The 16,537-nt window shown below is 43.2% G+C and overlaps 1 protein-coding gene across 24 annotated transcripts in view; it reads left to right on the top strand.

Moving 5' to 3' along the window:
- Nucleotides 1-16,537, top strand: part of DMD (dystrophin) — a 2,138,536-nt gene that overhangs the window by 2,112,148 nt on the left and 9,851 nt on the right. For all 24 annotated transcript variants that reach the window (XM_058713880.1, XM_058713888.1, XM_058713887.1 and 21 more), the window contains one exon: nucleotides 10,673-10,765. In XM_058713880.1, the coding sequence (XP_058569863.1) occupies nucleotides 10,673-10,765 (93 nt within the window). The remainder of the gene's footprint in view (nucleotides 1-10,672; nucleotides 10,766-16,537) is intronic.

Raw genomic sequence — 16,537 nt, 5'->3', positions numbered from 1 at the left:
GATGACGTATACTCAAAGAATGGATGAGCAGTCCCAGACAGGACAGTAGAATCCATCCATCAGAAGAGCAAAGACTGAAAATGGCCTAAGAGACTTCTAGAATACAATCAAGCTGACAAATATTCACATTAGAGGGGTCTCAGAGGAGCAGAGAGAGAAAGAAAGGGTCAAAAAACTTTCCTAACTTGAGCAAGGAAACAGACCTCCAGATCCGGGAGCCCAGAGAGTTCCAAGTAAGAGGAATTAAGAGACACACACCCAGACACGTTATAATTAAATTGTCAGAAGATACAGACAAGGAGAGAATCTTAAGCAGCCAAGAAAATGTGTGAAGTACAAGGGAACCCATATAAGACTATCAGATTTGTCAGCACAAACTCTGCAGGTCAGAATGGAGTTTAATGATATATTCCAAGTGTTGAAAGAAAAAAACTGCTATCCACAATACTCTATTCGGCAAAACTGTCCTGCAGACGTAAAGCAAAGATAGAAGAGTTTTCCACACAAGCTGATGGAATTCACACCACTCGGCCAGTCTTACAAGAGAGGCCAAAGGGGCTTCTTTAAGCTCAAAGGGCACTAATTAGTGACAGGAACATATATGAAAATATAAACCTTACTGGTAAAGGTAAATACATCATTACATTCAGAATAATGCTGTAATGGTGGTAGGTTAATCGCTTAGAAATTTCATATGAACGTTAAAAGGCAAAAGCAGTAAAAATAATGATTCATTAATGGATGCACTAGATAAAAAGATATAAATTGTGTCATCAAAAGTGTAAAATGTTGAGAGAGGAGTAAAAATGGAGATTTTTTTGTTATTTTTTTAATTTATTTTTGAGACAGAGACAGAGCATCAACAGGGGAGGGGAGGAGAGAGAGAGAGAGAGAGAGGGAGACACAGAATCCGAAGCCGGCCCCAGGCTCTAAGCTGTCAGCACAGAGCCTGACACGGGGCTCGAACTCACGAACCACTAGATCATGACCTGAGCCGAAGTCGGATGCCCATCCGACTGAGCCACCCAGGCACCCCAGAAATGGAGAGTTCTAGAATGCATTCAAACTAAGTTGTTACCACCTTTAAACAGACTATTACACATAGATTGTATATAAGCCTCATGGTAACCACAACACAAAAACTTTTGGTAGACACATAAAAGATAAACAAATCAAGGCACATGACGACAAGATCAAATCACAGAGGAAGAGAGCAAGAGAACAAAGGAAATACAAAATAGCCAGAAAACAATTATGAAAGTAAGTGCATACCTATGAAAAATTTTTTACGTTTCTTTCTCTTGCGAGAGAGAATCCCAAGCAGCCTGTGCACTGCCAGCGCAGAGCCCGATGTGGAGCTCGAACCCATGAAGCCATGCGATCGTGACCTAAGCTAAAGCCAAGAGTTGGAGGCTTGACTGAGCCACCCAGGTGCCCCTGAGATATTGCTTTAAATGAAAACAGACTGAAACCTACAATCTAAAAAGCCCCACCCAGGACTCCAGTGTGCTAACTCACAAAAGACTGAAAAGGACCAGCACCTTGTGATTTCACTCAGATGTGGAGTCTGAAAGACACAATAAATGAACAAACAAGAAGAGTCAGAGTCAGACCGATAAATACAGAGAACAACCTGATGGCTGCCGGAGGGGACAGCGGTAAAGGATGGGGCAAGATGGGTGAAGGTGAGTGGGAAATAACAGTCTTCCGGTTGTGGGATGATTAAGTCAAGGAATAAAAGGCACAGCACAGGGAATGTAGTCAATGATAGCATTGTATGGTGACAGATGGGAGCTACACTTGTGAGCACAGCGTAAGGTATAGAGAAGTTCAGTGACTAATGTGACATTGCATATCAACTCTACCCGAAATTTTTAGGAACTCCCATCTACGTGCTGCCTATAAGAGACTCACTTCACATACAAGGACACATGCAGACTGAAAGTAAAGGGATGGAGAAGGATATTCCATGGAAATGAAACCAAAACAAGCTGGGATGGCTTTACTTCCATCAGACACAATAGGCTTAAAAACAGAGACTGTCATAAGAGACACACAAAAAAAGGCACTAGGTATTAAGGGGACAGTCCAATAAGGATATGACATTTGTATGTATTTATGAACCCAACATAGAAGCACTAGACTATATACAGCAAACGTTAACAGACCTAAAGGGAGAAATTGACAGTAATACAGTAAGAGTAGGGGATGTTAATATTCCCCTCTTTATTAATGGATAAATCATACAGACAGAAAATCAGTACGCAAACACTGGACTTAACGGATAACTTAGATACCCAGAAACAGAATATACATTCTGAAGCATAATTGGAACCATCTCCAGGATAGATCCTATGTTAGAGGCCACCAAACAAGTGTTAGTAAGTTTAAGAAGATTGAAATCAGGCATCTTTTCTGACCACAATGGTCTGAAACTAGAAATCAGTTACAAGAAGAAAACTAGACAATTCCCAAAGAGGTGATTAAACAACATGCTCCTCAACAACCAGTGGGTCAAAGAGAAATCAAAAGAGAAATTTAAAAAATACCTTGAGACAAATGAAAGGGGAAACAACATACCAAAATGTATGGGACACAGCAAAAGTAGTTCAAAGAGGGAGTTCACAGTGATAAATACTTACACCATGACACCAGAGAAGTCTCAAACAACCTAACTTTACAGTTCACGGAAGTAGAAAAAGAAGAACAAAGTCCAAAGTTAAGAGAAGGAAGGAAATAAAGATCAGAGTGGAAATAAAGGGAATAGCATCAAAAAAAGGCAAGATCAATGACACTAAGAGCTCAGTTTTTGAAAAGATAAAAATAGACAAACGTTTAGCTACACTCACCAAAAGAAAAGGAGTCAAAATTAGAAATCAAAGAGGAGAAGTAATAGGTGATGGGGATTAAGGAGTTTACTTATTATGATGAGCATCACGGATGCATGGAATTGTTGAATCACTATATTGAACACCTGAAACTAACATAACACTGTATGTGTACTGGAATTTAAAATTAAAACAAGAAAAGGAGATAATAAAACAGGCTGTCCGAAATACAAAGGATCGTAAGACACGCTTAAAAGACACACTCCCAGACTCATTTTACGAGGGTAGCATTACCTTGCTACCACAACCGGACAAGGACACCACAAAAGAAGAAAATGATAGGCCAATATCCACGATCAAGACAGATGCAAAAACCTCGGCAAATGTTAGCCAAATTCAACAATATAATACAAGGATCGTATACCACGATCCAGTGGGATTTATTCCAGGGATGCAAGAATGGTTCAACGTCTGCAAATCAATATGACACAACACAGCAATGCCACCGAGGATTAAAATCAGACAATCCTTTCAGCAGGGGAAGAAAAAGCATATGACAAAATTCAACATCCATCCATGATAAAAACTATCACCAAATGGGCATAGAGGGAATATACGTCAACATAATAGAGGCCATATGGAACAAACCCACCGCCAACATCATGCTCCACAGTGAAAAACAAAGCTTTTCCTCCAGGACCGGGAACAACACAAGGGTGTCCACTCCCACTGCTTTGATTCAACATAGTATTGGAAGTCGTAGCCAGAACAATCACTGAAGAAAAACAAAAACCAGCCATCCAAATCATAAAGGACGGACAAAAATGACCCCAGTTTGCAATGTGTTTTATATAGAGAAAAGCCTAAAGACTCCACCCACTAATTTTTAGCGGGACTAATTTTTAGCAGGCACTCCACCCGCTAACTAATGATTAGTTAGCACTAATAATTGAATTCAGTAAAGTTGCAGGATACAAAATCAATATCCAGAAACCTGTTGTTTCTCTACGCTAATAACAAGCTATCAGAAAGAGAAATTAAGACAACAACCCCATTTACATCAAGAAGTAAATACATAAAACACCTGGGAATACATTTAATGAAGGTGCTGAAAGACCTGTACAGTGAAAGCTATCAACCATCGATGGAAGAATGATGAAAGAAGATGCAAACAATGGAGAGCTATTTTATGCTCATGGGTTAGAAGAATATTGTTAAAATATCCATCCTACATAAAGCATTTGAGTTAAGGCAGTCCCTATCAAAATCCCAATGGTATTTTTCACAGAAACAGAACAATCCTAAAATAGGCATGGAACCACCAAAGACCCCCAATAGCCAAAGCAATCTTGACAAAGACCAAAGCTGGAGGCATGATGGTTCCTGATCTCAAACCATATTACTAAGCCATAATGGTCCAGACAATGTGGTATTGACATTTAAAATCAAACAGAAAGATCAACGCAACGGAGTAGAAAGCCCAGAAATAAACCCATGCATATATACTCAATTTATCTATGACAAAGGAGCCAAGGATATACAATGGGGAAAAGAAAGTCTCTTCAGTGAATGGTGTTGGGAAAACTGGATATCCGTAGGCAAAAGAATGAAGCTAGACTACTATCTTGTACCTTGCACAAAACCCAACTCGAAATGGGTTAAAGACTTGAACCTATGACCTGAAACAATACAAGTCTCAGGAGGTAAGCTCCTTGCCATCTGCCTCAGCAAGGACTTTTTAGATTTAGCACCACAAGCACAGTTAAGCAAAAGCAAACAAGTAGGACTACATTCAGCTGAAAACCTTCTGCACGGCAGAAGACACCGTCAGCGAAAAAGGCAACCTATGGAATGGAAGAAGATATTTGCAAATCCTTTATCTGATAAGAGATTATCATCCAAAATATATGAACTCCTACAACTCAATAGAAAAGAAAATCTGATTTTCAAATAGGCAGAAGAGCTAAATAGACATTTTCCAATGTTTATGTCCAACAGGTACATGCTTCCTGCTCTCAAATAGATGGCCAAAAGGTACATGAAAAAGTGCTGAACATCACTCATGTCCAGGGAAATACAAGTCAAAATCATAATGAGATTTCACCTCACAGCTGGTGGAATGGCTGTTATCAAAAAGACCAGAGATAACAAGTGTTGGTAAGGATGTGGAGCAAAGGGAATTCTTGGGCATTGTGGCAGGAATGCAAACTGGTGCAGCCACTATGGAAAACAGTATGGAGGTTCCTCAAAAATTTAGAAGTTCAAGTACTACACGATCCAGTAATTCCAGTTCTGGGTATTTATCTGAAGGAAGCATAATCACGATCTCAAAAAAATATCTGAACCACAGTGTTCACTGCAGCATCAGTTATAATAGCCAAGACATGGCATCAACCTTCATGTCCAATGACCGATAAAGAAAATGTAATGTGTGTGTGTGTGTGTATATTCAATGAAAATTAAACCATCAAAGAGACTAAAATCCTGCCATTTGTGACAACATGGATGGACCTTGCAGGCATGATGCTAACTACACTCAGTTAGAAAACGATAAATACATGATCTCACTTATATGTGAACTCTAAAGGAAAGGAAACTCCTAGATACACAGAACCAGATGAGTGATGGCCATAGGCAGGGTTGGGAGAAATGAGTGAAGGTGGTCAAAAGGTAGAGGGGCGCCTGGGTGGCTCAGTCGGTTGAGCGTCCGACTTCGGCTCAGGTCACAATCTCGCGGTCCGTGAGTTCGAGCCCCGCGTCGGGCTCTGGGCTGATGGCCCAGAGCCTGGAGCCTGCTTCCGATTCTGTGTCTCCCTCTCTGTCTCTGCCCCTCCCCCGTTCATGCTTTGTCTCTCTCTGTCTCAAAAATAAATAAACGTTAAAAAAAAATTAAAAAAAAAAAAATAGAAACTTCCGTCGATAAGTTTTGGCGATGTAACATACAGCATAGAGACAATTAACAATACTGTACTGTGCTGTATAATTGAAAGTGGCTAAGTGAGTAAATCTTAAAAAGTTCTTGTCACAAGACAAAATGTGTAGGTATTTTGGCAACCAATGTTACAGTCATCAATTTGCAATATATACATATTTCAAATCATTATGTTGTACACCTAAAAAAATAAATTGAATATTGGCTCTGAATGTCACTACTTTTCACTGTATCATTCACAGTGTGGAATGACCCCCTTCCATACTGACCAGCTAATCATTGGTATCATCATTAGACACCAGAATATATTTAAAAACCTGTACAAAGCAATTGTATTCAAAATTGAAACCAGGTACCCTAAATCCTAATTTAAAAAGCCATCGGAGAAAGGCAGTAAAGATAGAAGTAATAAGGTAATCGTACATCGAGTTGGAAACTGGTTCAAGACATAACGTGATTTACATTAGTAATCTAAAGAAAAATAATGGTGGGCGTAGCTGTTTGTATACAGCCCCCCTTTTAAGAGAAAATCTAGCACACTGTTCCTATTTGATACAGAGAAAGCAGTTGGCTTAGGTATCATCAAAATCACAGATAAAAGGATTTGCAGATCTTTTCAGCATAGGCTACATAGGTTCTGGCTGGTCGCCTTTTTTTTTTCTTTAATGTTTAATTTTGAGAGCGCACAAGCAGGGGAGGGACAGAGAAAGAGGGAGACAGAATCTGAAGCAGGCTCCACACATTAGCACAGAGCCCGGCATGGGGCTTACACCCACAAACTGTGAGATCATGACCTGAGCCCAAGTCAGGGATGCTCAAATGACTGAACCGCCCTGGCCGAAGTCGCTTTTTAGCAAGTAGAACCATGATCATTTCAGTCAAGCAAAGGGAATTGGGTCACATGGGCTATCACGCCTTCAAGTAAAGCCTAAAACCATGGTGAGTGTCAGAATTTAAAGATTATTTTGTCCCTAGCAAAACCAACTTTACCCTGTATTACTTTGGTGCGTTCATTTTTTTTGTAAATGTATCAATCATTTTGTTGGACCACCTTCAGACAGGCTATGGAGGCTATAGCTAATAATTCAGAAAGGATTTTGTTTTACATGTTTGTGGGAATCAGAGTGGAGTAGAATCTACTTGAATCATTGTTAAAGCACTTTCATTAACTAAGTATGGAATCCATTGACCATTAACAATATGCTGTTTGAGCAGGCCGTGAAACAGTATAATAGGATTAAAGGCTGGCCAAATTCCTAGGGTATACAGTTGGGACTTAATATTTTCTTGTTCAATAACTGGCTTTGGGGGGGGGGGGTGGGGTAAGGGAGAACCTGTGGTCACTGGTGTTATTTAACACATTTCTGGGTTGCCTGTGATAGCTACACATGAGTATGTGATTAGAAGATGTATAAATACTAGTAGCTTTCTGGTTTGATGTCTTACAATGGTATGTAACAGTCACCTATGGCCGTGTGACAAAATAATTACAAAATTCTCAGGTTACATATTTCTCGTTCATGCGCCTCTTGGTTGGCTGGAGTTCTGCTGCAGCTCATCTAGGCTTGACTCCAAGTTGTAGGGTGGATTCAGGTCTGTCCCACCTCCCTCTCCTTCCTGGATGAGTAGGCTCTCTGGGCTACTCCTTACAGGAGTAGCTGTCTCATGCGCTCCTCACAGGACATCGGCACAAGAGGACAAGCCCAACAACCCAAGGACGTTACAGAACTCCCCTTCTATCTGCCAACATTCCATTGGCCAAAGAAGGTCACGTGACCAAGTCCAAATTCCTGGGGCAGGGAAGCATGCTCCCCCCCAGTACTCGGTCACTCCCTTCTGTCTACACTGACCTTCTTGCTGTTTGAGCAAGCCAGTCACACTCCCCTCTCAAAGTCTTTGTGTTTGCTTTCCTGTCTTATATATCCATGGGTCATGCCCTCACGTGCTTACAGTTTTTGCCCGACTGCACCTCATCAACCAAGGCTTCCAAGATTCCCCTTTCTGAAGGTTCCCCACTCATCCTCTCTCGTGAAGGTTCCTCACCATGTGACATACCTAACTTACTTGTTTAGACTGTGTACCTCCATATGAATGGGCGTTCCATGGATACAGGGCTTTTTTGTTGTTGACTGCTATCTCCCCAACACTCACAACAGCACCTGACATAGAGTTGGCTCTTGATAAATGTTAGTATAAAGAAACTAATCTTGCCGTGTGGTCATCTGTATGGCTATTTTTTTAGACATTTAAAATCTGGCTCAATATCAAAGAATCCAATGGTGTTGCTCCAATTTCAGGTGCCATTTAGCAGTCTTCGCTTTTCAGTATAATTGACACAGAAAATATTAGCCGTCAAGCATGTTTCAGCGTCGATTCAGCTCTACTCATGCACACACGTGAGAACTCTGATGTTGATTCTTAAAAGGAGTAGTTAAGCCCAGAGGACTTTTTACTTAGTGAGGCAGTCTCGAGCAACGAAGAAAACAAGATGATACTTTATTCGTGTATGTACTGTGCAGGATGTACGAGGCACTTGAAAAATATTGGAAGGGATACCTTCATCACTGTCCTGAAAGTTTTCCGTTAAAGCCAGCCAATTTTAGATTCGTACTTGGACACTTGGATTTGAAACTTACAGATAATAGTTCATCTGTAAAGATGAACCCGGTCGACACCATTAGGTTTATGCTTTAAACTTTGATCCCTGAAATAACTGAGGCAGACGAAGGCCTACCCCATCCCTGAACTGTATTTGAATCTTACCACACTACTATTCAGTTCCTGGAGCTCCAGGGTAATGTAATTCACCTGTCAGGCTGGTCACGCTTGCCTCTGTTGGTTCGGATTTATTCTGTAAGGCGTATTCTGGCTCAAGCAGACTTACTGCCATTCAAAATGCCTCATGTTCCACAACTTGGCAAAATTTGCATCAGTAATGGGATGAAGACGTGCATTCGCCTCTGCAGTTGTCAGGATTCTGTTCCTGCTGGCATCGTTTCATTCATTCCACCCTCACCACATAATGGTAGTTTGAACTCTCAGGAAAAAAGAAATTAAAGGTGCTCTATTTCATTGTTTTCATTCCTAAACACATAAATAGAAGGAAGTAGTGTGTGTGTGTGTGTGTGTGTGTGTGTGTGTGTGTGTGTGTGTGTGTAGATTGGAAGGTAGCTACCGTAACTTCTTTTTCTATCTTGTGATCTTAATTTTCACCACTTATTTCTTGTCCTTAGTATCTGAAAGAGGTTTTCTATGGTATATTACCATGAGACTCACAGAAGTAGAGGCTCTTTGTCTGTCCTGTGCCCCTAAGCTCTCCACTCTGATGTTGACGTACAGCCTTACATCCACTGGGATAGGACTCTGTCTTTGCGGTGAACATTGGGCCAAGGATTGTTTGAGCTTACACTTAAAAAAAAATAAAAACAAGGTGAAAACTTAGTAATGAATGCAGGATTATAATCGTAAATGAAGATCCCAGTGGCATAGACAAAAGGAGATAACAAGCATGTTTACGTCACTAAATCGCCGGCTGTCCAGTCATTTCCAAGTCCGATGTGAACCTGAGGTTGTCCTTAAGCATCTTCATTACTGTTGATCTGGAAGCAAGGTCTTGCTTTAGATGCAAGTGACATTGTCCTGAACGAATAGAGCTTGAACTTAAGAACATCAGAAACTCAGTTTGCAGAGACTTTGAGAGTTGCAAGTAATTTTGTTCTCAGTGAAGAAATCTCTCCCTTGCTGCAAATGTCTGAGGTGCGTTCCTGTCAACCCATGAACCATCATCAGTAGAGACATACAGATCGACATCATTTTCAAGAGGACTCCCTATCTCAGACGAGGACCGTCCATCCCTAATTCCTTTTTCTTCCAAAACATCCTTCTCCCCTCACGTAAACAGATTCTTAAAAATGAGAAGGAAAAAAAACCACAATTTCCCCTTTAGAAGCCTCCAAAAACACGATGATGATAAAGCAGGCCCGTGTAACAAAGAGGAAAGGAACATTCCTCCCCAGTATCCTCCGTATCCACGGTCCTTGGAATAGTAATATTTCACTCCCTACATAGGTCACGTGCAACTTTTATTTCTCCCTATTTCCTTGGACTTTAAAAGTACTTGAGTTTTATTTGTTACCTTTGGTTGAATGTCAAAGGAAAGAGTGGAGAAAACCCCTCTGTCTCCACTTCTTCCTTTCCTTCCTAAAGTGCAGGCAAAATGTCACGTTCTTAGTTCCTTTTGTTGAACAGGCACACTGCAAGGGTCTAATAATTTTTTCATTACAAAGGAAAACATTTCACCTTTATTAATGGGGCCTAAGAAACTTAGGTCGATTTTATCTTGGCTTCTAAACAGGTAAACCATTTCCTTATCCCAAGACCAGAATATAGATCCCCGCGTGGAGTTCTTCCCTTGAAGAAGTCATTCCCCAATTATTCAGCTTGAGGGGTTATTTTTATTGATGTTATTTATGAGCAAATGGAAATGATTCTAAAATGACTTTTTAAACATTTTTAAAATTTTTTAAACGATGTTTTTATTTCTTTTTGGGAGACAGAGCGCAAGCCGGGGAGGGGCAGAGAGGGAGGGAGACACAGCATCCGATGCAGGCTCTGAGCTATCAGCGTAGAGCCCAATGCGGAGCTCGAACCCACAAACCGGAAGATCACGACCTGAGTCAAAGTTGGACGCTTAACCGACGGAGCCATCCAGGCACCCCTTATTTTGTATTTTATAGTAATCTCTGCACCCAATCTGGGGTTCAAACTCATGACCCCAAGATCAAAAGTCACATGCTCTACCGAATGAGCCACCCAGGCACCCCGACTTTTTAACTGGGACCGTGGGCTTTTTCTCAAAATGTCTGTTTTCCGTAAGCCTAACTGGCCATTATTTGTGCTTGCTTTCGTTAAGGCGAGGAAGACCTGCTCAGTCCTCCCCAGGACACAAGCACAGGGTTAGAGGAAGTGATGGAACAGCTCAACAACTCCTTCCCTAGTTCCAGAGGTAAGGCCCACGACGTGCAAGTAACTCACACCTACTGGAATTAGACCCCTTGTTTCTGTACCCTAGCCCACGTATTTCCCGTGTTTAAGGAGACACTTGCTAACAGAGTGCCAGTCTGGGGTCATTGTGCGAAGAGAATATTGTTGAGTGTCGAGTTCTGGTTTGGATGACTGAATTGACTGGTTTTGGATGCTGGTTGAATTCAAACACCGGGGTATAATAGCATTGTCTCTAGAAATAAGACTATCAACTTACTTTATCTTACTTGCTTTGCGCATTAGTCTGAAGCGTTAATTATGAGATAAGATAGCTTATTCTTAAGAGCAACGATGATATGACTTTTACAAAGAAATTCATGCCCCATGGCACCTTTGCCGGGGACACACAGTCCATACGCACGATACGGTGAAATCCAGAACGTGCCTAGTATATGGTTGGGGGGGTGGGGGGACTCTGACTTCCAATCTGATGCCCTTTATATTCAAAAATTGTATCTTACCCCATTTGTTAAGTACAGGTACAGTGAACTCTTTGTATGCTACTTTGTTGTTGACTTCACTTTCCTAGGTAGAATACCATCTCTGTAAAGAAAGATGTTAATTCTATTAATGCCTTTATTTCTCAGCGTCACTTTGACCTTGCGTATTTTGCCCCTCCTATAAAAGCAGCATTTTACCCCCGCCAGATTTTCCCACTAGCCTGTAGGAGCTTCAGATGTCTTCCTTCATCCGAGGAGGTACTTGGCTCCCATTGCTAGCATTTGGGAGTGTTTATTTTACTTTGACATAACATATTTTACTTTGACATATTTTGTGACATAAACCAGAGTCACTGACCCCCCTCCCTTCAATGAACAAAAAGAATGGCTGCAGTCACCTGTAAGCAAGTAGATGGAACACCTCGACAAGCCAAAGCGGAGGACACAAGTCTCGGTGGGCAGGGATTGGCATCCCTCGTGGGCAGCCCCGGAGGGAAGGGCAGCAGAGAATCTGGCTGTTTGTTCCTCTCCGTAAGGGCCACGAGGAGGATATTTTGAGTCCTGTGTTTTTCTGATCTTTTTGTTCAGTGTCAGCCCCCGGTGGCCGGTTCCTAGCTCTTTGCTGTATGCGTGAACGTTGTACGGTGCACATTAAAAGCACTAAGGTTCTGATGGAGCGTTGCTAAGGAACTGTTGGGGGAAGCTAATTTTAAATGTCTGCACCAGCCATCTTTTCCCTGCTGAGTGCCTCTGATGTGTTGATTTTAACACCTAAAAATCTCAGCAGTCTTCCACCCACCCCCACCTCCATCTTGACTGTCTTAGCGGTCTTTTGTCCCTAGAGGCCATGGTTCACGAGAAGACCACACGTTGGTTTGATGTCAATTACATGCTCTCCCTTTTATCCCGCCAGCTTTTACCGGCACCTAACTTTGGACCACTGGAGGTGTTAGGGATGCAAAGAAATGCCAGATCCCTTGCCCTCGAGGCGCTTACGGTCAACTGTGGACTTCCGAAGTTCACATTAAAGTATAGTATTACTGCTCTGACCTAGGGCTCTAGGACATGAGGGAATCCCAGAGGCACCCTTTTGGATAAGAGGGGTTAGCCTCAGGCGCAGCGAGGGTCTTTCTCAAGTTCACACAGCCAGAACTTTGGGCCCCACACGTAGCACACGTTTCGTTGATGCCGTCCTATCCCTTGAAGGTCACAGATGGCTTCCTCGTCCCAGACCCTTAAAATGAAAGCTCACTTACCTGCTCTGCGGGAAGTTGGTGGCTGCTTCGTCGATGCCCTGGGCATTTCCTCCACATTTAAACTAGAGTCGAGTGGAGGCCATAGAAGGGCCCATGGCCCCGCTTCCCTTCAGGCAGCCTTTGTGTCCTGGGCCTGTGACCCATCCGAATTATCTTCAAGTCCTTTGCACACTCTCCCTGCATCCCCCCCTTTTGGTGCGTGAAGCTAGATACCACACGGGTATGGAAGCCGCCACCTGGAAGAGGGCAAATTTACCTCCTCCGATTTATGTGGCAGTTAGCACCTCTGACGTTAAATTTACTTCTGTGATGGTGAGCTCCTTCTGTGGAAACTTGGGGGAGCTTCAGGCCACCCCGATAGTGTTTACTCACTTCGCGCTTAGAGAAGCATACCTTCCACCGAGTGCTGATTTGAGTTCTCAGAGGATAAGGAGGCTTTGTCTGACCAGTTCCCTTAACTGAGTTCCTACCTAACCGTAGGCCGGAAGCCTGAGAGAAGTCATTTATTTTCCTGAGGAAAGCAATGAAGATCTGGCCGTTCTTTCTGCGATGCTGTTACCTTGACTTCTTTTTTTTCTTTTTTTGCTACTTCCTGCCACGTTAGGCCTTACCACTGAGCCCCTACTATTGCGCACCCATTTCCAGCGTGTGGGGGCTCCTCTCACGGCACCAAGCAATTTGGACACCATCTGCCCAGAGAGAGCATCACGTGCCACAAGTTTAGGGCTTCGGTCCCGCAAGACTGCCCTCCCCCTTCACCTGGGCTTCTGACCCGCTGTAGACTTAGGGGTTCCAGTGACCCACTTCTGGGGTGGTACGGCGGCTCACACAACTCAGAAACGCTTCCTTCACTAGATCAGCGTGTATTACGAAAGGCCGGAACTCCCGAACAGCCGGACGGGAGAGGTGCACAGGGCGAGGCGTGGGGCAAGGGTGTGGAGGTGCCGTGCTCTCTCGGGGTGCACTGCCCTCCCAGGACCTCCACTGTTCACCAACCCAAGAAGTTCTCCCTCCCCCTGGGTTTTTAGGGAGGCTTCATTCCAAAGGTGTGATTGATCACATCACTGGCCAGTGGTGAGGCAACTCAGTCTCCAGCACCCCCAGTTTCCCTCCCCCGAGGTCAGGGGGTAAGGCTCAAAGTTCCACCCCCCTAAACCCAGGGTTGGCTTCCCTGGGACCCAGCCCCTACGTTTAGGTGTTTTCCTAGACTTGCCTCATTACTTCAGAGGAACTTTTCAAAGGTTTTAGGAGCTCTGTGCCCTGAAAGGGAATTGAGACCTAATACGCATTTCTTCATTCTAAATCACAGTATCACAGCTTGTTTCCCTCAAGTTCAACTGGATAAAAAGTCTCATCATTAGAAAACTAGGATGGAAAATATATATACGGTAGGTTTTAGTGGGCGCATCTTACCAGCTAGTAGGTACGCTGGGTTGATACCGAGAAGAGCATTTTGAGCCCTAACATCTCAGGATTACAGGCTCTCGTACGTGGAAAGGCCTCAGAGGGTCATTTGAGCACTTCTGATAACCACAGCAGTGGCTTTTGACCTTTTTGACCACTCTCCATAGTAAGAGAAACATTTCACATCTCAAACTGGATTAAGGATATAAGATACATTGGATGTGTGTATGTGTGTACAGAAACACATACGTATACACCATGTATATATGCCACAGATATATGTGTCTGGTCACATATACGTACGAAGATCAGCAAAGTTTCGTGAAGCACTGCTTCCTATACTACGTAGAACGCACACCGTGTCTCTGCTTTATTGATTCCAAAATCAAACGCTGGCTGCAACCCACTAAACTGATTTTCGGACGCAGTGGTTTGAAGAATAGCGATCCAAGTGATCTCAGTTTTCCTTGCCCAGATGAACATCTTTTTTAAAAGAAAGTTACACTTATTGGAAACATTTTACCAATGGAAACGGTGGAAGTTTCTGCCAAGACCTTCCTGATAGCTTAGAGGACGCTGTACTTTTACTCTGAGTCGGCCACCCGTGTTCCCATTGCTGTGTTAGGATGAATGAAGTTCACGGTTGCTACAGCTGTTTCGGACAGCTGTCTGGGTAACTCGGGACAGATGCCGGAGCCAGAGGTCTGACATTTAGTGGAAATGCACTGTTAACTACCACCTCGTGGTTTACTTAACCCTGCTAGATAATTGCCACCAGGGGAAAAGACTTTTTCAATAGAATAGTATGTTTTTCATAAATGTAACGTATATAGAGAGGGGAGTTGTTTTGCATTATACGTTTACAGCTTTTTTGTTGCCGTGGGCCACAGTTTTGACTTCAGGCTCCAGTCTTAAGGTATCCACTAATCCTCACCTCGCCTTCTCACCCCCGGAAGCCCCAAGTGCCTTGCTCATGGCCACTCACCAAGTGAAATTAGGCTCCTGATCTTATCTCTCTGGCCTTGCCGAACTGTGACCCGAATTCATCAGGGGGTTACGTGCCCCTCCGGCTCGTGAAAAAACTGCTAGCCAGCACTGGCCTGCCTCCTAGCCAATATAAATTTCAGGGCGTTCAAGGTGTGAACCCGTGCATGTGTAGCTTTGTGGTGATATCTTTCCTGATGAATCTCGGGATATAGTTCGTTATTCACAACCACTTGAGGGATTTGAGCGGCTCAGTGTATATTAAACACAGAACGTTAGCCAATTTCTATCGGATCTCTCTATCTACCAATAAGCCGTCCCTCCGTCTGTTAAGTATCTGTAGAAGTGGAATTCCACTGTAATAAAAATCGTTATCTACTATAAGACACTTTCTGATTCTCCACCATTATTCTATAGGAACAGTACATGGGTAGAATGAACAACAGACATCACTTAAAAATAAACAATTTCAGTGATTCGCCCCTATGTCTCTGAGCATCTCGCATCCTAACAAAAGCGTTTTTCCATGTATGTGCATTTACGGAAAAAATGCTTCCCTTGTCAGTGGTATGGGATTGGCTTCTCTAAAAATGGGGTGCCGCTCTATACTAATTAACGAACGATAGGATTCGAGAGAAGCTCGTACTGCAATGAAGACAATTTACAGCACAGTTAACAGTGCCGTGCAGGCATTTCTGCTGCCTGCACAATCTCGTACCTGCTGACCTGTGTGCCGCGTTTTTACCCCCAACGTCCACGCCTTCCTCTCATGTCACCCAAGCCTCCATAAAGCCCACACGCATTCTGTCAGATGCCTCTAACTTAGCAACCCAACAGCTTTACAAAACCTGCCATCTTCTCAAATTCAAGTCTTGTCTGTGGTTCTTTTATGCAAGAGCAGCATAAAGACGGAAGCATTCATGTGCCCCCTTTCAGGCACCACGCTGTTTCCCTCTAGCTTCCGTGCATTTTGAGCCGTTAGCCCTTTATACCACGGGCCGACAAACTACAGGCTAGGAGCCAAACCTGGCCCACTCCCTGTTCTTATAAATAAAGTTTTATTAGAACATAGCTATGCCCCTTCACTTATGCTCTATCTATGGTTGCTTTCTCACTCCAAGGACGCAGTAGTTGCGGCAGAGTTGAACATTTGCTAAACAGACTGGGTGGCTTGCAAAGCCTAAAATATCCACCGTCTGGCCCCTGACACGCACAGCTTGCCGACCCCTGCCTTACACTGTTGCGGTCCATTCTAAGCTCATTACATACGCACAGTTAACACACTTCAGTGCTGGTCAACTTTCAGCTCAACAGAACCGTGCTTTTGGATGGACGTGTGTATTTGTGTCCACGTTCACCAGAGACCACACGTGCTTTAAGCCTGAAAGTATAGCCGTTTGAATCTTCTTTCGCTTGTGATAAAACAGGAACCCTAAAAAGGGGCTCGTTCTTCCTGAGCTTTTTAAAACAGTTGGTAAACTGAGATTACAAAGCCGAAGTTACCCCCAAAGTGGTAACGTCTTGGGATTCTGACCCTAAAGGATGCATCATCTCAAATTCATACTGTGGGAGGAAACTTGACTTCTCCAGACCCGACCGAGCCCTTTACTCAGACTCAGGACTTCCCCCAGTGTACTTCATTTTACTCCT

Source organism: Neofelis nebulosa, chromosome X (genome assembly GCF_028018385.1).
Source record: "Neofelis nebulosa isolate mNeoNeb1 chromosome X, mNeoNeb1.pri, whole genome shotgun sequence".
Taxonomy (NCBI): Eukaryota; Metazoa; Chordata; class Mammalia; order Carnivora; family Felidae; genus Neofelis; species Neofelis nebulosa.
This window is presented reverse-complemented; position numbering and strand designations above follow the sequence as displayed.